Source organism: Protopterus annectens, chromosome 6.part1 (assembly GCF_019279795.1).
Source record: "Protopterus annectens isolate FY-2018-M chromosome 6.part1, PAN1.0, whole genome shotgun sequence".
Taxonomy (NCBI): domain Eukaryota; kingdom Metazoa; phylum Chordata; order Ceratodontiformes; family Protopteridae; genus Protopterus; species Protopterus annectens.
This window is the reverse complement of record NC_056738.1, coordinates 118,100,443-118,126,726: the sequence shown is the minus strand read 5'-3', so window position 1 is coordinate 118,126,726 and position 26,284 is coordinate 118,100,443. Positions and strand designations below refer to the sequence as shown.

The window sequence follows — 26,284 nt, the reverse complement described above, 5'->3', positions numbered from 1 at the left end:
ATTGAAAATGCTCCCCAAGCAAAATCTGAAGAATTGGTCAATACGGATTGTGCTGGAGTGGGTGGAGAAAAAGGGACACCTAGATTGTGAGCAACCTGATCCCTCCACCAATGCAGTTCTGACTTGATGAAGTCTAAGACTGGAATTTGAAACACCAAGGGATAAGAATGTTGGCTTTGCATGTTTTTGAGGTACCACTGAATCTTTCTCATATGTAACCTGGCAAAGGGAATCATATGAATTATACAAACCGTAAGGCCTAATTTCCTGAGAAACTGTCTGGCAGTAGAGTGACACTGGAAAGAAAAGTTCAGGAAGACTTACAGATACAAATCCACCTTCTCTTTATGAGGGGAATCATTTTGAGACACGGTGTCTCTTAGACTACCTAGAAACAGTATGATGGAGTGAGGAGGGAGGACGTCTGCATATTTATCTGGAATCCTAGTTATTCTAGGAGGGAATATACCTTTGTTAAAGAGTCCTAACAACTATGAACAGACTCTGCACAAATAAGCAAGATGTCTAAGTAAGGAAAAATCTGGATGCCCTGCAAACTGCATTGGGCCACTACTTGGACTAGACACTTTGTAAATACTCTTTGTGCAGTGGACAACCAAAGGGGTAATGCACAGAACTGATAATGTGACCAAGACACAAAAAATCTTAGAATTCTTTTGAAGTTGCCTGCTACTGGAATGTGATGGCAAGCACAGTTGGGGTCTAAATTGCCATAAGAGTCTGATCTGGAATCAGAGCTAACACTATTTGTAGGATTAACATCTTGAACTTTGGAATCATTATATAAAGACTGAGAAAAGAAAGATCCAAAATTGGTCTCCAAGAGTGCTCCTCTTTAGAATAGAAACATTCTGGAACAAAAGCCTTTTGATGTTTGATCTGCAGGAATATACTCTATGGCCCCTGCTTCTAACATGTGTTGGAGCACTGGAGGAAACAATTCTGTTTGACTGGGAAGTTGAGGGATATTCTCCTGAAAGGAGGGGGCTTCTCTATACATTGCCAACTGTAATATTCCTGAATCATCTTCAAAACCCATTTGTCTGAAACAATTTGTTGCCAAAAAGAAGCATTTAGAAAAGGAAGAAATGGTGGGGAAGGAGGGGTGAGAGAAGTGACTTGGTTGCTGGCATAGCCATTCTGAGGATCGTACTTTTCCCTGTTATGGAAAGGCTCCCTTCTTTTAAGAGAAGTCATTAGACCCCTCCTGTAATCTCTTCTTAGAGTCTGTATGTTAACCACTTGTTTGTTTTGTTTTTTAAAGTCAGCAGAGGATATGAAAAGAAAGAACTCTGGGACCTGAAAAATCCTAAAAATTCCATGCATTAGTCTACCTCTGTCATCCCGTTGTTTGAGCATCTGCAGAAGGCCTAAATAACACCTCCCTATACAAAGAAGAATTCAAGATTTCTAACTTTATGTCATCTGAAAATTTCTGGTTGTATACTCAAGCAAATTTCAAGACTGTAGTTGAGGCAGAATTCCTAGAGACAGTATCAGCACAATCATACACACTTTTTAAGGCATGTTTAGAAACTTGAGACTAGTATTATCTACTTTCAGGAGGCTGGGAAGCAGAACATTTTCTCAAACTGTTGGCACATTTCAGCATAAACTTCCACAAATAGCCTTCGTAGTTAAGAATTCTAAAGGCTAGCATACAGGAAGCAAATAATCTCTTACCCAGTTTGTCCAGAAGTTAGGGGTAAAAAGACACTTGTTTGCATTAGGACCAGCAGGAGACATAGCTGCTAGATCTGTTCTAATATGACAAAAGAAAGATTTGTTACTTTGAGAGACTTTATACAATTTATCTGCCATTTTTGGTACTGATAGCTAATGCTAATGCAGGCTGCATTAGTATGCAAGGTTTCTTGTTCTAACAAATCATAATATATGAACAGTTCAAGGGAAACATTGAGGCAAACACATCCTTAGGTCTGGAGACAGTCTCCGAAAAGAAGAAAGCCTCCATATGTACAAATTTAGGTTCACTGTCTAAGGAATCTTTGGTTATGGAATCCTCACATGATGTAATCCTCTGTCCAAATCAGAATCCTCCAAGCAAATATCCTCTTCCTTTGTAGTGGTGGTATAATAAATAGGATGAGGCACTAGAAAGCCAAGAATGAATATCTGCAACAAACTCTTAGCTAGGGTAATAACATCCTTTTAGCCACAGAGACCATCAGTTTGTTGTCTCACTGATTAATTGCCTCTTTTATCTAGGGACATCTTTTGATGACGAACAAGAAAGAAAAGGAATATCACATTGAGAAAGAGGTTTCTTTCCATGAAGACCCTCCTGGGGTGTTGCAGCACATAAAATAGATACTTCTCACATGCCTACATTGGACACTGGAACAGCTGTAGAGGATGTATCTCACCCCTGGTTCATAGTGGCTGGTAAGGCTACAGCAGAGAAAGATTTGAGGAAATCAGTAAGTGGCCTGAGGAACCAGCAACAGCCACTGCAGAGTCATCTACCACTGGCTGAGGTACTAACTGAGCCCATGCTAAGGGCTTTTTCATTTTAGGTATACTGGAGGAATGAAAAGCAGCACTGTGGTAAGTACCCATTCTGTAGCCAAGGAAGAAGCCTGGTTGCCAGTACGCTGCGATAGAAGGGGTTAGTCAGAAGGTAAGTTGTCACTTAGTTCACATAAGCAGCAAATGACCCTTCATAAATTTTCAGTTCTCCCACAAGAGGATACACAAATGGGATACAATACACTCCTATATAGAAAGCAGAGTCACTTTCCCTGAAAAGAACTATCAGTAAAATCAACAAGTAGCTTGTCATGAAATGTACATAAGCATTACATAAAAATACACAGTTTCTGCCCGAAAAGTACACCTTCGGATAAATAAAATATATAATTTCAGTTTCAAACCAGTGAAAATAAGTCACAATAGCTAAGCAGACACACAGTGATTAGAAAGCAATTTCTAAACTATAAATGTGGTAACTGAGGAACGTCTGACAGACTTTCCTGAAAAGCCAGCATTCTTAAAGAGATATACTGCAATTATGAAAGAAAATAGTTAAAACAGAAAATATCTTTCTAGTAATAAAAAAAATAGTGTGGTGGGTTCCCCAAAGGAGTCTTATTTCTCTGACAAGAAGCTTTAGGCCGACTAATGATCCAGATGAGCCTCAGAGATACATCTGCACAAAGAGGCAAGAAAGTAAAGATTTTTAGTTATATAAAGGAGGGAGTTCTATAGCTCCCTCCAAAAAAAGGTTCAACCCATAAGTAGGCAGAAGGACAGTATGAGAGGGGATGAAATGATGAACATTCCCTCTTTCACTTTAGCTAAGGTCTCAGAACTGAAGAAAAGCACTCCCCCTCTATTCCCTGTTCGACCGACAGAAAACAAGTGTCAGAATAAGTGGGAATTCTTTCTATTTTTCTGTCTGAATTGAAGAAAGAAAAACTGAAACACTAAAAGCAGAAATTAATTCCCAAGAAAAACCCATCAAGTCTTCCTTGTCCATAGTAACAGAAACAGGAGAAGAAATATTCTTAATGTTCTGCTTTCTTTCTTTTCTTTCCTTAGGAATCTCCCTGGAAAAAGACCAACTAATTGAAGAATCACTATCCAGGGGATTAGGCAGCCTAGCCCCAGCTGTGCAGTAGACCTATATGTGCTGCTTTGCTCAAAAGACTGACAAGAGTGGTTCTCCCTTGTCCAGTGAAGAAAACTCTACAGCCAAAGAAGACATGTCTAACTCTCTGTCCTCAGTGGCTACATCAGAAAGGTCAAGAGACATTGATAAGCAGTCAAAAGGAACCAAGTTCAGCCACAGTAGAGCCACCCATTGATAGCTAAGGCATTGAGGGAGCAGGCCTGACACCAGATGCCTAGTTGGCTCACTCAGTGCCCTGTGCCAGTACCATGAATCGGCACCATACCCCTTCAGCTCTTCAAGTGAAAAAAAAAACACTTTACTGTATTAAACTGATTGCTACATTGTAGCAATTGGCTTATTACAGATTCACCCCTCCCCAGTTCTTGCACTGAACATTAAAAGCAAAAAAAAAGGGAGGCCAGATGCACAACATGCACCCCTTCTTCTGCCCAGCCATTCAGGTCCCATTTCGGTACCCTGCCCCCAACCCCCCTCCTCTGCATTCAAACCTGAGTGCTGTGGCACTCCATGTGTGGTCTAAATTGTAGCAACAGTTTGCTACATTGTAACAAGCAGTTTGCTGCAGTTTAAAAGTAAAAAAAAACTCTTTCTTTTTTTTTTTTTACTAAAACATGGACATCCTAAAATCCTAAACGCTACATGCAAGCAGGTTATATAAACTATAACAACTGTTGCAACAATATACCAAGCAGTTTCAATAGTTTAGACCACACAAGAAACACTGCAGCACTCAGGTTTGACCGCAACTGCAATACTTACTTTTAAAAACCAGTATTGCATTAGAGATCAGAATTGGATAATCGCACCTCCTAAAAGTTTTGCACCCAGGGCAGTTACCCTCTCACCTTGCTCTAGCTTCACTTCTGCCTGACCCCCAAATACTCCCTAGCAGTTTTCTTCTTTTTGTGAACGGGGAAGCAAGAACTGAGGAGTAAGGTAGCTGCTCCACTGTGCAGACGATAAACAAATCTGAAAGATGGGAGGCAGAGCCTGTGAGACTTTATGAATCTCCTGAAAGAAAATCCAAGATTCAGATTTAAAGAAATAAATGACAATCCTCAAAAGCACAATATCTTCCCCCAACACTCTTAACTCTATATGAAAATGTAGACATTAATAAGAAAAAACACAGTTTTACACAGTTTTATCACAGAAGTATATGCTGAGAAAAAAATACCTACAAATACCTAAAAATACCTTTCTACCATATATATATATATATATATATATATATATATATATATATATATATATATATATATATATATATATATATATATATATATATATATATATATGTATATATATATATATATATATATATATATATATATATATATATATTTATATGTATATATATATATATATATATATATATATATATATATTATATATTATCATAAAAACACAGTTTTTCCTACAAAAATGAAGAAGTGGAAGTTTTCGTTCCCAGAACAGTACTTATCTGTCCACCCTTGAAAGAGTGCTAGCCAACCATCAGTTCCACAAAGCCCACAGAAGGTTTTGGCACCCAAACTATCTTTTATATGTGACTCAGCTTGAGCTCCTAGCAGTTATGGCACATGGAAGGTGGGCAGGATCGAACCAAAATAACTTAAGGTACTGCAACAGTGATCTAGTGTTGAACATCAGTGGTACAAATGTATTATGGAACTTTTTTATTATGAGGATGAATTTGAAGGTATGAGTACATTAGAAAATGAAGGCATATGAAAGAAGAGACTTTGGTATGACAGAATATTAGAATGGTCAGATTTATTGTGGAGATGACCTGTACTAAAGCTACCAGTAAAGAGTAATATGAAGTAAAATACATTTTCAGAAAGTGGAATAGTTAAGACAGGCACTGGGAGGCAGTGAAGAGATACCAAATAGCTGGGTAACTGCAGAAGAGCTAGTAAGGGAGATGGTTAGAAAGGTGCTTGGTATGACATCTTGACAGAGGAAGGACGACAAGGAGACATGGTGGTGGAATGAGGAAGTACAGGAGAGTATACAGAGAAAGAGATTGGCAAAGAAGAAGTGGGATTGTCAGAGAGATGAAGAAAGTAGGCAGGAGTATAAGGAGATGAGGTGCATGGCAAAGAAAGAGGTGGCTAAGGATAAGGCATATGAAGAGTTGTATGAAAGGTTGGACACTAAGCAGGGAGAAAAGGACCTGTACGGATTGGCTAGACAGGGGGACCGAGCTAGGAAAGATGTACAGAGGTAAAGGTGATAAAGGATAATGGGGGAAACATACTTACAAGCGAGGAGAGTGTGTTGAGCAGATTGAAAGAGTACTTTGAGGGGTTGATGAATGAAGAGAATGAGAGGGAGAGAAGGTTGGATGATGTGGGGATAGTGAATCATGAAGTGTAATGGATTAGCAAGGAGGAAGTAAGAATAGCTATGAAGAGGATGAAGAATGGAAAGGCTGTGGTCCAGATGACATACCTGTGGAAGCATGGAGGTGTTTAGATGAAATGGCAGTGGAGTTTTTAACCAGATTATTTAATGAAATTTTGGAAAGTGAGAGGATGCCTGAGGAATGGAGAAAAAGTGTTTTGGTACCGATTTTCTAAAAATAAGGGTGATGTGCAGAGCTGTAGTAACTACAGAGGGATTAAACTGATCAGTCTCAACATGAAGTTATGGGAAAGTATAGTGGAAGCTAGGTTAAGAAGGGACATGATGATTAGTGATCAGCAGTATGGTTTCATGCCGGGAAAGAGCACTACAGATGCGATGTTTGCTCTGAGAGTGTTGATGGAGAAGTACAGAGAAGGTCAGAAGGAGTTGCATTGTGTTTTTGTAGACTTAGAGAAAGCATATGACAGGGTGCATAGAGAGGAGTTGTGATATTGTATGAGGACGTTGGGAGTGTCAGAGAAGTATGTAAGAGTGGTGCAATATATGTACGAGGGTAGTGGTGAGGTCTGCGGTGTGAGGGATGGATGCGTTTAAGATGGAGGTGGCATTACATCAAGGATCAGCTCTGAGCCCTTTCTTATTTGCAATGATGATGGACAGGTCAACAGACAAGATCAGACAGGAGTCCCTGTGGACTATGGTGCTTGCAGATGACATTGTGATCTGTAATGAAAGTAGGGAACAGGTGGAGGAGACCCTGGAGAGATGGAGATATGCTCTAGAGAGAAGAGGAATGAAGGTTAGCAGGACTAAGACAGAATATATGTGTGTGAATGAAAGGGAGGATAGAGGAATGGTGTGGATGCAAGGAGTAGAGGTGGCAAAGGTGGATGAGTTTAAATACTTGGGATCAATAGTTCAGAGTAATGGTGAGTGTGGAAGAGAGGTGAAGAAGAGAGTACAGGCAGGGTGGAGAAGAGTGTCATTAGTGATTTGTGACAGACGAGTACCAGTAAGAGTGAAAGGGAAGGTCTACAAGAGGGTAGTGAAACCAGCTATGTTATATGGGTTGAAGACAGTGACATTGACAAAAAGGCAGGAGTTAGAGCTGAATGAGGTAAAGTTAAAGATGTTAAGATTTGCACTGGGTGTGATGAGGGTGGACAGGATTAGGAATAAGTATATTAGAGGGTCAGCTCAGGTTGGAAGGTTTGGAGACAAAGCCAGAGAGGCAAGATTACATTGGTTTGGACATGTGCTGAGGAGGGATGCTGAGTATATTGGGAAAAAGATGCTAAGGATGAAGCTACCAGGTAACAGGAAAAGAGGAAGGCATAAGATAAGGTTTATGGATGTGGTGAGAGAGGACATGCAGGTGGTTGGTGTGACAGAGCAAGATGCAGAGGACAGGAAGAAATGGAAACAGGTGATCCACTGTGGCGACCCCTAACGGGAAGAGCCGAAAGATGATGATGCATGCCATAAACAAGGATGTGGCAAGGAAGAAGACGAGTATGTATTCTTCATATGTATGAGAGTTAAGTATTTTTGGAATATGATATATGTTGAATACAAACTTGAGGAAATGAAAACAGTTACAACTGGAATAATAAGATTTGAGGATTATGGGAAAACATGACATGAATAAATTCAAAAAAATCAGGGTATTTTTGGTTCCTATCGAGAAGAAGATATCAGGAAGTTCTGAATAACAAGCAATGGTGTTTGAAAGATGCTTTACAGAAACTGAAATTTTGATTACCAAGACAGAACAGGGAGATGAGAGTTTTTTTTAATCTGAATATAGCCTATCCTTTATAATTTTATTATTGATTTTATCAAATGAGGTATATATGAATGCATTGTTTACAGAGTTTATTAACTGTTTGGATTTGTAGTACAGGTGCCCTTTTCAATAACTGCCATGAGATCTTTTACATCCATCTGAGCTACCACCAAATCAAACTTGGTTTAATATCTCATGTGCAGGATGGCACTCTTAGAAGTGCAGCAGCCAGAAATGCTGCCCTGCAGTATCAGTAATGGAAAAATTATTCCAGTCACCTGTGAAGAGATTAGGATCTACAAGCTTCCTATTTTTGAGCATCAGAGGCAAATATGATACTTGTTGAGGCACAGACACTGTACCTCACATGATCTTATAATGGAATAACACAAAATGCTTTCTACAAATATTATTTCTTTTGTTTGTTATATTCATATAGTATTATCAACTGTATTCTCACAATACCTAGATCACACAGGAATGAGATTCAGGTCAGTGCACCCCTCCTGAAAAATAAACTTAAATACCCTAGTAAAATACTACAATGGTATTCCTTATTTCTATTCATAAGGAATAAAAAAAACAGTGATTGTATCAGGTTAACTAGTAAATGTGGGAATAATGCCATGTAGGCACAGTCACAATTAAATCATAGCTGAAAATAATAAGATTGTCAAATAACATTACCTGTCCATCGCATGTAAATGGATTTGAGAACTGCACATACTCTCCTTCTTTGCTATACATTCCAAGTGCAATCTGTTCTCCTTCATTGATGTGCTCTACTTGCAAGTCAGCAACATTATCAAACAACTTTAACAGATGCCTAGTAATCTAAAAAAGAACAAATTAAAAATGTTCATCATTATAAACTGGCTCAGCCTGAAATTTATTCTAATACCCTAAAACTAAGAAAATCAGTTTTCACATTAGTAAGACTTACCTGTTTAGGTTGTGTTCCTTTAGAGATTATTTCTAGCAAATCCATTGCAGAGACAAAATAAAATCTGGGAAACGTCAGCCTTTTAGTCTCTAGATATTCTGCCAGTGATTTTTCACACATTGTAAGCCTACAAACATGAAGACAATTGGAATAGATAAGGGGTTTCTAAAATCCACTTCAAATAAAACCATTAAATATTTAAATAAGTTATTTAAGAAATGCACACTAGTTACACCACTTAGTTTAAAAACAAAAATAAAAATATTACCTCTGAGGCAGAATTTCCATTTTTTAAATATTTAAATAAGTTACTTAAGAAATGCGGACTAGTTAAATCACAAGTATAAAAATAAAAATATTACCTCTGCTGCAAAATCTCCATTTTTTAATATTTAAATATGTTACTTAAGAAATACAGACTAGTTACATCACATAGTTTAAAAATAAAAATAAAAATAAAAATATTACCTTTGTTGCAGAATTTCTAATTTTTCCAGTAGACCCATTTGGTTTGTTACTTCTATTACTCTTCGTGTTTTCACAACTGTAGCCATTAAGTTCTAAAGAAATGAATGTACTGTTAGTACATTAGGGAACATTGATATATATATATATATATATATATATATATATATATATATATATATACATATAATTTAAAGATTTTTCTTATTACTCATTTACATTTGATTGTGCCATTATATTTATCTTAATTATATATTTACTTTTGGGGAAAACTTTCAGTATGTGGTTATCATTACAACGATATGTTTAATATTTCCATTGCTCAAATAACTCCCTTTGAAAATGGTCTTATGAAGCACAATGGGAACTAATCAATGACAAAATGGTAACACCAGCTCATGCCACAATTTCAATATATAATGTATATGGGCTAATATAACTCAGGCAGTATAGCATAGATTCAGATGTATGAAGATTCATCTGTCAAGGTTATGACCTACTGACCTTCAAGAAACTTAATTGGTATAACCCAATGCTGATATTTTCTTTTCCAAAGATTATTTGTTGAAGGACGCTAATGAATGACTTTTTCCTTATATAAAGAGGCTTATACTACAGTACTGGAAGGTGTTGTATATGTAATTTGTTATTTATTTATTTATTTATTGACATTCTTTGACCGGAAAAGTCCACTGGATCAGAAACCCATTTTCAGTGTTAGCCCGGAGAGAAGAGCTCCACAAATATTATTACAGAGAACTTTAAAGACAAAAATATACAATGAACATAATCTTTAAAAATCACATGAAACATTTTAACAATCTAAAGCATTCAGAATAAAGAGGAATGTTAGAATCTAGGTAATCAGATTGTTTTAAGTACTTGGGGGATTTCAGGCATTGCATTGGAGTAGAAAAGATGATCAAAATATATAAGATGGCATAGATAATAGTTGATATAGAGAAAGTTACTAGGATTTGAGAGGAGTTACTCAGTGGAGGAAAGTAAGGAGAAGAAAGTTAGATTTATTTGTTTAAGGTGGCTTAGGCTTTAGTGCACAGAAACAGAAACATGTTTTTTCTGTTATTTATATTTATTTTTCATTTTAAGTTGCCAACAATTACAAACAACTGTTTGATAAGATTTTACAGTTTTAAACAAAATAATGTCTTTCCTCAAAAAGAATGTTGTATATTCTGAGGGAGATTATATAATTGCTTAGTATAACAACTCTCAGTTACAAAATGCATAACACTGTAAAGTCACACAGCTATACATTTTAAACTGCACAAATGATTGATAATTTGCTTTGTAAATCACAATATAATTAAAATACCATATGCCAACACACATTTCTCCATACTCAGAAGTGTTTCCAGCTAGCTGGTTTAAAAAATACATTCTAGAGAAAAATACACCAAGCATCAGGACATCAGTTCTGTCTGCAAACCAGTCAAAACTGAGGATTAATTTCCTCACAGGATTCAGCCATCACCTCCTGTGTTCATTTTCTCAGAGCTGTTAACTTTATCAAACAGTCCACAATAATATCTGAAATTATACTGCTGGTTTTGGCATGTATCAGTTTATGACTGAATCTTTCCTCCACATTCATTTTGTCTTTATCATGCTTGCTTTCTGTACAATCTATATGTATTAAACTCCTAGTCATATGATCATAGCACCTTACTTGCAGTAAACTGTTCATAGGTTCATAGGTGTATGCTAGGCTAACGGCCCTGGAGCCTTTACAAGCCTAGCCCATAGGATTACCCTGGCATCATGCCCCCCGACCTTAGTTCCCAGTGCCTCGGTCGAGTAGAGCCACTGGAGTGATCCCTGGAGTGAATTTTCTATTTCCCATCCACTCATCAAGAGTTCTAGGATATTGTTGTATTTATTTATTTATTTAATATATTTATTATTTGTTAATCAAGTAAATGGGCTGGGCCATGACCATTTTCAGCCATAAAGATGAGAGTAAATACTATATACATACATATTACACAACCAAGTAAGAGATCATTCTGGATAAAGAGTAGTAATGAAAGGTTACACTAAGGTATTAGACTTTATAAAACACGAAAAAATACTAAAGCTTTTAAAGAGCCAATGGATAAATAAATCAAGGATTATAAACTTAAGATAGTGCAAACTTCTCAGAACAGACATAGAAGTTTTGATATCTCACTGACTGATCACTATAAGAGAGTATAACTTGTTCAAAAAGTAATTAATACCAAAGAAGCATTTTGTTTACAATTTGAAGGTCCATGCTTTTACACATCTTATGAGATGTTTAATCTTCAAAAGTTTAACCTTCTACCCCTATACTGAAATGATTGTTAGTGCTGGAATGAATGTTCCTTATCAGCATCTAGAAAGGCAATTACTATCTTGTAAGAAAACTACTGACTCTTCTACTTTCTGTGCAAGGGTGTTTGGCAACTAACATTTTAATAATACAGAAGCAGAATACAGTGGCAAAATAGCAGAAATATCAATACACATGGGGATATATAGAAATAAATATATTTCAACTATGTGTAGACTACAAAGCTCATAAAGTAAGCTGAAGGTTAAATAGTCAGCATCAATCTGAAAAGAAAGATGCATTCTTACAAATCACTGCACTGCACAGATAAGGTGACTACCTAATGCCTTCTACATTCATTTTAGTACTTAGCTTTAAGTAGGTTAAATGATAAAGAGTTTTGAATTGTCTGGCTATTGTCACTAGTAGCTATTTAATCTACTTTCCACAGTAACAATCCGCAGCATCAGAACAACATAAAAATAAATCAATCCAAAAAGTAAATGCTGTTTATTATACAGTAAAAGAAAAATAAGTAAGTGAAAAGCTTTACATACTGCCCACTTTTTCCAACCCTGCTAGTACCCAGACTTCTTTACTATGACTGTAGAAGTACACACTCCATTCATGTAATGTTAGATTAATGATAACTGTATTAAAGAATGTACGTGACATATGATGTTTATAACTGTGAACATGTTACCATGGTTTGTTTTCTTTTATATAAATGCATGCTTGCCTATATTTTAAGTGATAATTCAATAAATACATTAAAAAAAAGAAGTGCACACTCCCAGATGTCAGCAATCTTAGCAATGATAGCGTTAAGTGCCCAATCCACAAATGGTAGGCAGGGAAGTAATGAAAACCATTAATTCCCAACAGTAAATGTGGTATGCATACTGAAGTAAAGGCAATAATTATTGTCCAATTTTAAGGTAGCTTTCAAATACAATAATGGATTTATGAAAACTTTTTAGTCCACAGACTGCATTTTCCCAATGTCTTTTACACTTTTATTGTATAATTTACAGAGTGCTGTCATTTCCAATGTATTATTGCTTCCAGTAAAGCATACTGGAAAGCATCCAGACTATAAGTATCAGTTGCTAAAATAAAGAACACACAGATGTAGAAAGAATCATCAGGAAAAGACTTTTGATTTACTAAGTCTGCCCATTACTCAACCTAAGATGCCAATTTAAGTTGTTTTCTATTTAATGTACTTTTTTGAGGTGGCAGTGTATGTCATAGATGAGTATTAGTGTGTTTTGCTTGCTCTGATCTTGCAGTCTCCTGGTGAAAGGCAAAAAAGCTGTTCACTGCCCATCGGTGATCATCTTCCTCCAAGGCACAATGACTACAGAGTAGAATAACAAGGTAAGGGAGTGTGGGTGGTGAACCCGCATGAACAATCATATGGGAAGGGATGCAAACAGTTTGCCTCCCCCCTCACAAAAGATGCTACTTAACAGGTTGAGCCATAACTTTACATGCTTTAGTTTATGTGTTACAACTATTTGTGTACTTAAGCTATAAGTTATCAGCATTTGTTCCAGTTAATTCTGATATGAACTCTATTTTCAGGATTTATAGTGAATCCTTCTCCCATAGTTTTCACATTTCATTATTTATAGTGACAGAAAACTATGGCACAACTTAGCATCACAAAATATGAATATTTTCATGAAGAAAATGCTGTATATATTTAGTTTGATATGTGGTTTATCCCTAATAGGAAGCCCTTTCATAGAGGAGACCACAGTAGAAAAGTTCAAGACAATTAGTTTATGACCATAGCAGAAAAGTTCCAGACAATTAGTTTATCATCATGTAGACAATTTAATATCATTACATGTGGCACATTGAATACACATAGAACAATCAAGTGAAATGTATAAATGTGAACAAAAGCAAAAAGTGTCATTCCATTCACTTTAAACTGGACAATGTTGAAGTATAGCTACAATAACAACCACATTTATTTTACTAGTACATGTTTTCTTAAAGTTCAGCATGTTTCAACTTGTATTTTTTAAAACATTCTTCTTTATTTTTACATGCAATAAATAGGTCTGTAAAACATTCTCTGTGATTCATTAGTGCCTACTCTACGCTGTGAGTGAAGAAACAATACTAGTATAACTCACACCTTCTTCCTCCTAATTTTAGTTTTCCTACTGATTTTATTTCAGCCTTAAATATTGAGGGTGATTCATAAAGGTTACTACAAAGTGTAGACTACATGTACATGTAGTGTAATCCTTCTGTGTGACTAGACAGCACACAAATGTGGTAGGGATATTCTTGAATACAGATCATGTACATTTAATGCATACTTAGTGTAGGTTTTAATGAATCTCTGGCCCATTTATTTTATGTAATATGATATTAATGCAGCAGTTTTGTTCAAATACCCCAACACACCTACAGTCATAGTATTCTGTTTTCTCCTTTAAATTTTTTAGCCAATAAATATAAGAAAAATCAAATTATCTTCAGGACTTCTTCCATGGTCATTAGTGTTCACTTTTTTAAACCTTGCACTTAAAAAGAAGTTATGTACTCACCATAATGTTCCATCTGTGTTGTCCATTTTTGTTCCTCCTCAACTGATAGGATCAGATCTGAACTGATGTGTTCAGATCTGATCCGTCAGATCTGACTCGGCTGTTGCTAAAGCTCGTGGCAACTAAAAAAAACTCTTGAGCTTCTCCCTTACCCACAATGCACCAACACAGGTTATCTCAGATCTTATTTTCTGCTATTATAGAAAGTAAAATATGAAAATTACTATGGAGAAGCTATCTCTGGAGTTACACATATAATAAAGACAAATAAGTCCATGCACACTCTTCCAGAAGCCTTTAGTATGAGGGTTGATGGGAGAGGAGTTGAGGAAGAATGAAAATGGAAACAACAGATGGAACATTACGGTGAGTACATAACTTCTTTTCTGATGTCAATTTTCATTCTATCCTCAACTGATGGAACAGAGTCCCCAGCTACCTAATTTCCAGGGCAAACCCAAGGAAGAATATTCCTGAGCACCACAGAACCAAAGGGTGCCCTTCCTCTGGACACTAGATCTAACTTGTAATGAGTAATAAAGATATGGGGAGTAGCCCAAGTATCTTCTGCACAAATATCATCCATGGACAATCTTGACTGAAACACTGAAGAAGTTGTCATGGATCTAGCATAATGAGCTTGGACTGTTTTGTAAGAATGATGCACAATTTGTTATACACAAAAGAAATGCAATTTGTTATCCATTTTGATAGTGGAACTTTGGTAACTGGTTTACCCAATGTAGGTTTTATAAATGAAACAGTTGATCCACTCTTCTGATGTTCTTTGTCCTATGTAAGGAAAAATGCAATTACCTGTGAACATCCTATAAGTGTACCACATATTCACCTTTGTTAGAAAATCTGGGGAGAAATACAGGCAAATTAACAGACTGATTAATATTGGATTCTGACACCACCTTTGGAAGGAATGATGCACTGGTATGGAAAGTCACCCTGTCCTTATGAAAAATCAAGTATGGGGGTTTTGACAATAATGCTTTGGATTTCGAACACTCTTCTGTCTGAAGTAATGGCTACTATGAAAATTGTCTTCCATGAAAGAAATTTACGTTCACAGGTGGCTGCAGACTCAAATGGGGGTTGAGTACGGTTCTGCAACACTACATCTAGGTCCCAAGGAGGAGTATGATCTTTAAAAAGAGGCCTTAAGAGTGGTACACCTCTTAAAAATGCTTTACTTAGCTTGTGATATGCTACTGACAAGCTATTTATCCCAGCATGGAAACTTGATATTGCTGCTAACTGGATTCTAACTGTAGAAGAACTAGCTCCTTCACCAAAGAGATGTAATAAAAAATCCAATATATTATGTATGGGAGCTGTAAAAGGTTCAATGTTATATTTTTGAGCCCAAAAAAAAACAAATCTTTTCCATTTGCTGGAATATATTTTCCTGGTGGAAGGTTTATGGGAAGACATTAAATATGATGGGCAGGAGAAGACAGCATTAGTTATCTGGCTATCAGTAGAATTGGAGAAGCCAGGCTGTGAGCCTGAGGTTTGCCAGAAGTGAGTGTATCATGTCTGTCGGGTGAGACAGAAGGTCCAGAGTTGAATCCAGAAACCAAGGTGGTTGAATCAGGTGAGGCCAAAGAAAGGGAAACCAAATTTATCGAGGCCAATATGGAGCAATGAGGATGACTTTGCTCTTCAATGTGGAAGCTTTCTAAAAGAATTTGGGAATTGAAGTAATGGGCAGATATGCATACAGGAGATCAGGGGGCCAATCATGAAGTAGAGCATCCCACAAAGATTCCCCCTCTGAGGGAATTAGGGCAAAGTAACTGCTGAACTTGTTGCTCAGGAGGAAGTGAATAAATCACAGCAAGGCTGGCCCAACTGACAGAAGATCTTGTCTGCAATTTTCTTTTTTGAGGACCATTCACGGGGTAGATGAATGAACCTGCTCAATCTGTCTGCTATCACACTGGATTTCCCTGGAATGTGCATTGTTAAGAGAAAGTGGTTGGAAGAGATCACCCACTGCCACACCATGAGAGCTTCTTTACACAATGAGTAGGATTTGGTTCCTCCTTGTTTCCTGATGTATCAAACCACTAACATGATGTCCATTTGTATTGCAATGGTACCTAAGGGGAGAGGATCCTGGAATGCCTGTATGTAACAGCACTACTCTCATCTCTAGGACATTTATATGCAATTTGGCCTCTTCGGGGGACTAGGTGCCTTGGACTGTCATCCAGAGATAAGGCCCCCCCACACCCTAACTGGGAAGCATCCGTGATCACTGTCCTTGGGTTGTGGGGAAATGAATATGCAGCCTTAAAGAACTTGTTCTGAATGAATCCACCATTCCAGGTCTCTCTTGCATGTCTTAGTGATTCTTATCTGTTAAGACATAGACTGACAAATGATTGACCATTGTGAAGTTAGCATCCATTGAGGAATTCTCATGTGAAATCTCGCTAGCGGTGCTAATGTTATTACTGCCGCCATTGATCCCAGGGCTCGAAGGACCAGACGGGCAAAGATCACGGTGTTGCAGATTATCTTTTTGAATTGTTACCTTATTTTTTGAACTCTCAATAGTGGCAGGGATGCAATGGTCATTTTTGTATTGAGAATGGCTCCTATAAACTCTAGGTAGGATCTAGATGGGATTTCTTGTAGCTTAGTAGGTTATCCCCAGAAGTGAGCAAGTCTGGAGAACCTGGCCATTTTATAATATGAGCTGATGCCTGGTTGGAGTGGATATGAGCCAGTTGTCCAAGTATGAAAAAACTCAGAATCCCTGTAGTCTGAGATGAGCTGCTACTACTGCCATGCATTTGGTTAACACCCTGGGGGCTGTGGTGAGTCCAAAGGGCAGTACTCTGAACTGGTAATGACTGTCTCCCAGCCAGAGACATAAATGCCTTCTGGATTGTCTGTTCATCTTTGTATGATAGAACGTGTCCTGAAGGTCTATTGAGCACATCCAGTCATCCTTGCCCAAAAAAGGGAGAATGGACTGAACCATGACCATCCAAAACTTGGTTCTTTGAACTATCTTCTTTAGTTTGGTAAGATCCAAAACTGGTCTTAAGTTACCTGTTTTCTTTGGCACTAAAAAAAACCTTGAGTAAGTCCTGGATTTTATCTCATCTGGTGGGACTGCTTGGATGACTTTTTTCTACAAGTTTTTGTATTTCAATTGCTGCTTGTTCACTCTGACTGGGTGGAACATTCGGAATTTTTCTTGAGATTGGAGGTGGAAGGCTAAAGAGTATTATATTTCCCCTGGAAATAATTTTCTGCACCCAAGTATCTTTTGTTATATCTAGCCAGGCTCTCTGGTGCAGGGATAATCATCCCCTGCCTGCCTCCAGAGGTGGGCAATCAGGCCTCCTTTCAGGAGCACTGGTAGGGTTTGTCAAAGAACAATTTTCTGGAACCCTGATTTTATGGGCCACCTCTGCTGCATGGATGGCAACATACATTAGAGTTCCCTCCTCTGCCTCTCGGGAACCTCCTCCACATGTGTCCTAGAAAAGACCCTGAGACTTTTTGAACCACATTTTCTGACCAACTCACTGATTCCTGGAAAAGGTTCATTGAGGGGTCCAAAAAAGCATGCCCACTGCAGACAGGGTCTTTCCATCCTTCTCACACCTGGAAAGAGTATCCTTTACCTGGAGTCAAGTAAGGATGTTCCATCAAAGGAGGCATTGATGAAATTGGACTTGAAGGGCTCCGCAAACTCACAAAGACATATCCAGGCATGTCTCCTTATGGAAATGCCTGAACCTGCTGCCCTTGAGGTTCCCTCTGCTGTGTTTGAGATCAACCTCATGGATGAATTGGATAAGAACTGAAGGGTAGTCAGCTGGGAAGTTACAGAAGCCTGAACTTCCACTGAAACAGCACCTGAGAGGGTATTTGGCAATTCTTTAATAAAATCCCTCTGTAATCTTGTAAAATGTGCCAAGTAGTTGATAGAACTCAGCGCAAAAGTGAATGAGATGTATATGCACTTCCCAGACCTGTCCATCACCTGCAACTCCCTGTTGTTGGGATGGACAGTGGAACTTTCTTCGGCTAGTTCCTTCTTAGTGGCTGCCACAATTACCATGGCATCAATTATTCCAGAACTGTCTGGCCACAGATGGTGCCATAACCCTGTCTGGTCTCCAAGGAATGGATTCTATGGTGACTGGATCCTTCTATCTCCAACATGAGATCAAGTCAATGAGCTCATCAGTGGGCAGAGTCATCTAGGAGGTAGATGGTCCAGTACTAAAAGCCTCCAGGAAAACAGATTCCTCAGATGTAGGGTTACTGGGTGTCCAGCCACCTCTCTGTTTAAGGATTTATAGGATGTCTCCAAAGCAGACATCCTCAGGAGGTGACCGTGGGGACCCTTCGTCCTCATTGAAATCTGTATCTTTGGTGATAGACTCCTCTGGGGAGTCAATGTGCTTCCTCTTGCATGTTCTCTTCTTAGGGACCTCTTCAGTAGGATGTTCCAGGGAGGAATCAAAAGAGGAAAATACAATTCCCTGGATGGGAACCTGGAGTAATGGTACTAGCTGTCCCTGTGGAAGGAGATGGTGAGGTTCTAAGCACAGAGACATGATGGTAGAATACTTAGGATCTGAGGGGGATGGCTCAAGCTAATCTGTTACAGCAGAAAACACCCTCTTTGCAGCTTTAAAGGCAGAGTGGCTCAGAGGAGGGAAGGATGTCGGATCCAAGAAGAAAAGCTTCTGAACGATAGTCACCTCCCCACCCCAAGGGCTAACCCTCTGAAGTGGAAACTGAAGCCGAGATGTCCATTGCCGAGGTTCTGAAGTATAAAGATGGCTCCAAAAGCCTTGGAGTCCAATGTTGCACCTCAGATCTGACAGGTAGACTATGGCTATGGGAGCTGCCAGGATCCAACTGGACTGGAGTTCTCGGGGAAAACCTTGGATCCAAGGCTAGGGTTATCCTCAGATCCTCATCAGATGGAAGTAAACAGCTCGGATCGAAAAGCTCTGAAACTGCCAAAGGGGTCAGAGGAGGAACCTGTAAAGGGGGGGGGGTTGCAGACTTTCAAATATCCTGACCCAGGGGTGGTAGAAGCCAAAGGGATACCAATCTGACCCTGTGCCAGAAGAATCTTCCTCAACACTCTCTTCTCATCTTCTTCTGTCAGGCTCCTAGAAGATCAAGTGGAATAAATGGACAGATATTTTGGGTGCTCCAAGAAGGGTGAAGGTACTCTGTCTGGATCAGGATTCAAAGTAGGGAAATACTTTGTTCTGGATAAAGGTTGTGAGATAAGTACATTGTCCAATTTTGCTAGAATTTGATCCAGCGAAGTTAGATCCGTGGACTTGGACTTTGTGATTCAACTTAAAAGTTGGCGGATCCGATATGGTCAGATCAAGAGATTTGGATGTTGTCATATCTGAAGGCCTGGTCAGATCCTGCAACTTGCAATTTTTTAGAACTGGGGTTGAGACCATAGGATCATAGGAAGACCTCTTTCTAGAGGAATCTGAAGCCACAGAAGAGGAAGAAAGCTTCGATGAGGAGGCTTTCTTTTGTTTAGCCTTAATAGCAGAATCCTCCAAAATAGCTTCTCCAAAGGAGGAAGGGAGAAGACTCTTCAGGATGAGTTTGTTTTTATACTCCACTAAAGTACAGGGATTGAATCCATGACATATAGAGCAGATCTCTTGTAGGTGGAGAGGACCCAAACAATAAACACATAAAGTGTGGGCATCAGAAACAGGCATTTTATGCCCACACTTTATCAACTTTTTAAAGTCAGTTGGCTTATCTGCCATTCTAAGAAGAAAGGGCAAGCTATTCTAACTAACAGCAAAGTCAAAAAGGAAAGTTTTTTTTTTTTTTTTTTTTTTTTAATAAAGAAGTAGAAGAAAAAAGTAAAGAAAAGGCTGACGACAATGGTATTAAATGACTACTACCTGTAGGGGAAAAAGGGTCTATATTATGAACTCAAAAAGTTATATAGCCAAGTACAAAAAGATTGACACATATATGTCACAATGGCTAATGTGCGAAAGCTGTAAACATCAACAGGGGAAAAGACGAACTCTCATAGTTGGCCAACTCACAGCATTCAACGTATTACGTCACGTACCTGCAATCATGCTGCAAGGAATCAGTAAACTAATATAAGAATTAAAATGCAATACAGAAATATTGTAATGCAAAGTAAGTTGAAACAAAATGTGAAAACATGATGGAATATACTTTGAGAATACAAATTAAAACATAATAAAATATATTCGTAGTGTAATACACCACACTTAAGGTATAAAGGGCAGCAAATGAATGATCTATATTATGAAATCAAATAGTTAAATAATCACTTTAATGGGTTTTTCACTAACAGAGTAGTGGTATTATATATGTTGTGAATTTCAGGTGTAGGGTGGATGTCACATCTTTTACTTTATGTATTCACTACGGAGACAAGGAGGTAGTGTTGGCCAACTATGATTTTTTAATTATATGATTTTCAGTTTTTTAGCATTTCAGTGATGTGTGTCAATCTTTTTGTATTCGGCTATTTAACTCTTTGAGTTCATAATATAGACATGAGGAAAAAAGATGGGTCTATATTCCAAAATCAAAATGGCGAAACACTGAACGCCGTTTCATCGAAATATAATTGTCGAACTACTAGTTACGTGAGAGGTCAGATTACCAATTTTTTCCTAGGAAAAAAAAAATCAGTAAGCCAACTAGACACGACACACCATTACAAACTTTACAATGTGGGGGGCTATGACCCCCCCCACACACCCTTACTAAATATACCAACTTCAAGATCGCACTACAGTGGGGAAAAGGGAAAATTCACAGTGATGGCCAACAGATTCCTAGGAAATAAATCGGTGATCTGGCCATTAGCATAACTTGTACTTCGATAATTATGTGTCAATGAAATGGCTTTCAGTGTTTCGCCATTTCAGTTTCATAATATCAACCCAAATGGTATTAAGAACTACTGCTACTGTAGGAGAGAAGAGGAGATACTAATGATAGTATCTAAGCATACAGTAGTACAGGAAATAGAAAAAACAAGCATTAAAAAATAAATAAATATACTGAGGACAGTTTTTAGTGCTAATATATATATATATATATATATATATATATATATATATATATATATATATATATATATATATACATATATGGATTCACTTCATAACACTGAAAGCTCAAACAACTGAAATCAAAACACTGAAACTTCAAAATCTTGAAAACTCAAAACACTGAAAACACATATACATATACTGAGTTTAAACAACATAAATTATAGTACTTTCCACCACTTCACTACACTAAGTGCAATCTTGGAGTTGATATATTTAAGTAGCAGGGGGTAGGGGGTGCAGGGGGGCTTGCCCCCCTGCTTACACTTGGTGAAAAATGCTATGATTTATGTTGTTTAAACTCAGTATATGTATGATATGTGTTTTCAGTGTTTTGCGTTTCAGTGTCTTGAGTTTTCAGTGTTTTGAAGTTTCAGTGTTTTGGTCTATATTATGAAGTTTTCTCATTTTCAGTGTTTTGAGTTTTCAGTGTTATGAAGGGAATCCATATATATATATATATATATATATATATATATATATATACACACATATAGGTTTACTATCATTTAAACGATTGTAATAAAGGTGAAACACTATATAATCAAAATAGAATGTTGGTTTTCAAAATATTGAATGTTTAAAATAGCGAACGTTATATCTGAAAATATTCCCCTGTTGTCTTGCTGCAAAAATCGTTTGAAATGCATTCCTTCCAGTTTATATGATGTCAACGTATATCTGAGCACAATAATTGCACCTGTTAGTCTCACAATGTTTGGCAGGTTCAGTTACCATAAATACAGGATATTACGAGTCTGACTAGTGTAGCATTCATTCTGAGTTTAGCAGCTGCACTCCAAGATAAATTTTCTGCTTAAACATAACGTGATTACTGAGACAGGTAGTGACTTCCATATTTTACAGTGAGGCATACCATGAGAAACAGAACAAACTGTGGTAAATTCACCAGTGTAAGATATCCATTTTTGCAAGTATCCCAATTACCATTTTGCCAACAGGAATAAAAAGAACAAAGTTTTGCAACCAGTTCTGTGAATCCTCTACATGTGAATGTGTCCCTTTTAGCTAACAGCTTTCTAAATGCATTCTCCCCTTCTAGTAAACTTCTCCATTTTGGTGATGGAGGTGCACAGAGTAATAGTCGTGAAACCAAGTCCTCAACATGGCTCTGTTCCTACTGAATTGCAAGTAATATATCAATAATATACAATTTCTTTCTACCTAGAAGGTTACGAAATGCCACCCTTCAACTGTATTCTCAGATTTAGGGAAACCTTCTGTTGAAGAATCATAATGACTCCAGAATAATAATTCAAAAAGTGGTAGAATCCTTTCTGATGTGCATCCCCACATCCCATACCTTCAGGGTTAACCTAGCACGTAATTCTCTTTGAAAAATGTACATAAAATCTGTGCAATATCAGGCATGTCATGCTCAATGCTATGAAATGTAGGTAAAACATCCTCTGGCTTTAGAAATGCTAAGGCAGGTGTTTCTTTACAAAGGACTGAGAATGACCTACTGTGCCCAAACTCAGCAGCCAAGTGTAGTTTCTGTATTCATCACCATATAATTTGGCAAAAATGAAACCAACATCCTTTGGCTGCTGAGTTTGGAAAGTGCTGTGTAATGGCATTCACTGCTCCTTTCTCAAAGTTGTTCAAAATCATTTATGGTGCTAATGTGGCGCTATATTCATCACACAGACGTAATACATTTGTCCAAAAGTAGTCATAGCATATTTCACTTTTTGTAGAAAGTAACTCATATACCACTGAAATAATCTTTCTATGTTCACCATGTAACAAAGGGCAACGTATACAGTATATTTGTTTACAGTCAGATATAGTAATTAGAAAATTTTCATCAACCATGATAAACTCAGAGTTACACATTATCTTAAGGTTATTTACAGTTATAATGACAATAATTTGGTGACTTTGTCCCTCATCCCAGTGATGTTTAATTACAAAATTACCACTTTTAATGGGTAACATGTCAGCAGACAGATCTCTTAAATTTGCAAACTCCTTGAATGCAGCTGCTTTCCCCTTATTTCTTGCTCTAACAATTTGTTTCAATGCTGTGGTGTTCGGTAGATCAACAGTGACATCAGTTGATGTAGTAGCCAGAACGTCTGAAAAAACCCTGCAAGGGTTCTCTGTACTTTGTTCTGCTCTTCTTTTTATTGTTCCTTTCACCCTAATACAGTCAGGTTTAACAGGGTCAGGTGCACGAAAGTGAGGAATGGTTTTATGCAATATTTCACCTTCACTACCTCCCTCAGTAATACATCTGCCCTTACACTTTTCCTTTTTCTTTAAAGAACAAAACCAATATTTTCTATCACCAGTCTGCTTCTCTAAATAATACACATAGCCTTCAATTAGCAACATTTTCCTTCCTTTCTGTGAACTGACAGTATTGTATACATACACTATTTATTCTTCCTGGACCATAACCCTCATCAGCTATGTCATTAACCTGCCAAAAGAACACATACAGTGCATACTTTACTTTGCGAGTGTGTCACTACTACTACTATTGAACATATTTCGCCATACGACTCCTATCAAGTACTGCATAGCACAGATGTTCCTGTGTACATATACCTCATATGGCAAACAAAATCTCCAATAGTACGTATTGACAATACAATTTATGGTAGCAATCCGTATTTCTTGGAATCAAATGTAATAACTGCAGGTATGCAACAATAAACAAATATACTGCTAGTAGCAAGTGTTATATTTCATGGTACAAACAATTACAGTGTCTCTTTTACTTAGGTGTAATAAATGAAACTTTCAAATACGAGATTTATAGCAAGTTAACACAATATGCCACTTGTTATTACCTCTGATACGGACTGCATAGTTACGAGTGTAACTGTTCCTGTTTCAGAGATGGTATTGCATTGTAGTCCTTCGAATACCTCTAAAACGCAAAATCACTATTTCAAAGACTTACATTTACGTCAGCAGATATGTGAGTGGCAATTTCTTCACTTTCAAATTATTGAAATTAATTTGTGTGAAGTTATACTAACCTTTGCTATTATAAGATTCGAATATACAGTATTCGACTTTACAGGTCTGCAAACAGGACACTTCAAACATCTAATTATCGATAACCTACAATTTGGTGTTTTGATAGTAAACTATATATATATATATGTATATATATATATATATATATATATATATATATAGATACACAAACACACACACTCACACATATATATATATATATATATATATATATATATATATATATATATATATATATATATATATCAATAGTAAGGCGATGGGTAAGGGATTTATCAGAAAGAAATTTTAGTAAGGAATATGAGAGAAAAAATATAAGATTTCAGCACTTATCTCAATCGATCTCCACATCCAGTTCAATGTCAAAAAGACACATCAAAAGCTTGGCACCCTCTACTGACACAATATCTACTTAGTCTATCAGCCAGACTTTCCCTTGCCTCTTCTTTTGTATTACCCTCTCTTTTATATGGTGCCCCTCCTCACCAACATTCAGTCCTCTCCAATTAACTACAGCTCACAAACTCATTCATAATCCATCCTTGTGCCCTGCTTTATCTTCTATACTTACTTTATACCATCCTAACAGACCACTCTGATCCAACAACCAATTGCTCGTAAATGTAGAAAAACCCAAACTTTCGGCTGGCCAGATGCTGTACTCCTTTACCATCGCATAACTTAGATCCACCCACTTAGTAACCCACTTCAAGACATCTGTGAAACAACACCTCTCCTCATCTTGGCTGTGCACATATGCTAACACCACATCTCATATAACCTAACTTCAACCATCACAACTATTCTCACTCCCTCTCTACTACTCTGGCATCCTCCTTCCACATCCACCTGTCTTTTTACTTACTCTACTTCTCCATCCTGTCCACTTCCCTGTTCTACTACCCCTCACTGCCTACAATTGATCCCTCCTATTTCCTTCTCTTCCTAACCCTTATAGACCTACCACTGAACGAAGTGAGACATTCAGGTACTCTCGCAGCCTACCTTAATATCATGCCACCACTTATATCTGCAACAATATCCACAGACTTTGTTGATTCCTGCAACAGGACTCATGTAGCCTATGACTCAGCTATTACACCTCCTAAATGTGTGAAAAGTTTAAGTACCTAGTCTCTAAATAATTCCTATATCAGCTTTGCACCCACTGCATGAAGTGTCCTATAAATAAATTCTGCTAGCAGAAAACTACTCATATGGAATGTTCTCATGTATATACTCTGTATTGATTGTATAATATCTTTGATTTGAGAATGATTACTCGTGCTGTTTTTTTCACCAATTGTATAAGCTGCCAATAATATGTACTAAATGTCTTTATCAATGTAAATTCTGTATTGTATGTGAAATGTCCTTATATGTGGAGCTTTTCTCCACGGGACTCCACTGAAAATGGCCACTTCAGGCCCAGCTGGACCATCCCGGTAAACAAATTCAAATAAATAAATATATAAATAATGAAGCTTGAGAGAGTTGGACGACCACATATTTTGCTGGAAGTGGCAAACGAGATCTGAGGTAACTGGGGTTGGTGTATTGAGGGTAAGGGGGAAGCCCAAGAGTTTTTTGGTTGCCACGAGCTTTAGCAACGGCCGAGTCGGATCCGAGGGATTGGATCTGAACCCATCAGTTTGGATCCGATCTCATCAGTTGAGGATAGAATGAAAATAGCTTTAATGATTCTCTTGAAAAATTAAATGAGACACAGGCAAAGCAGGACATCAATATCAAAATCTAAAATGTAACTCTTTTTGGTAAAATGACTCATCTCAGGTACGTAATACTGAGTCTAAAATAAAATATTGCCATGATACTGGATGAATCCTAGATGTAAAATAAATATGTGTTATTAAATCCAAATAAAAGTCACATAAACATCTCAGCATTTTAGTCATCTGTACAATATAAATACTTTTACAGGCAAAATATTTACAAATTTATCACAGAAGATACATTTTATATTGAATTTATTGTTAAAGATG

General features: G+C 37.4%; 1 protein-coding gene across 1 annotated transcript in view; it reads right to left on the bottom strand.

The window, feature by feature from the left end:
* LOC122805262 (dynein axonemal heavy chain 11-like) overlaps nt 1–26,284 on the bottom strand; it is a 4,596,980-nt gene that overhangs the window by 3,264,919 nt on the left and 1,305,777 nt on the right. The window contains exons 24-26 of the mRNA XM_044075350.1: nt 9,247–9,338; nt 8,779–8,905; nt 8,523–8,669 (exon numbers count right to left, since the gene is read on the bottom strand). Of these exons, the coding sequence (XP_043931285.1) occupies nt 8,523–8,669; nt 8,779–8,905; nt 9,247–9,338 (366 nt within the window). The remainder of the gene's footprint in view (nt 1–8,522; nt 8,670–8,778; nt 8,906–9,246; nt 9,339–26,284) is intronic.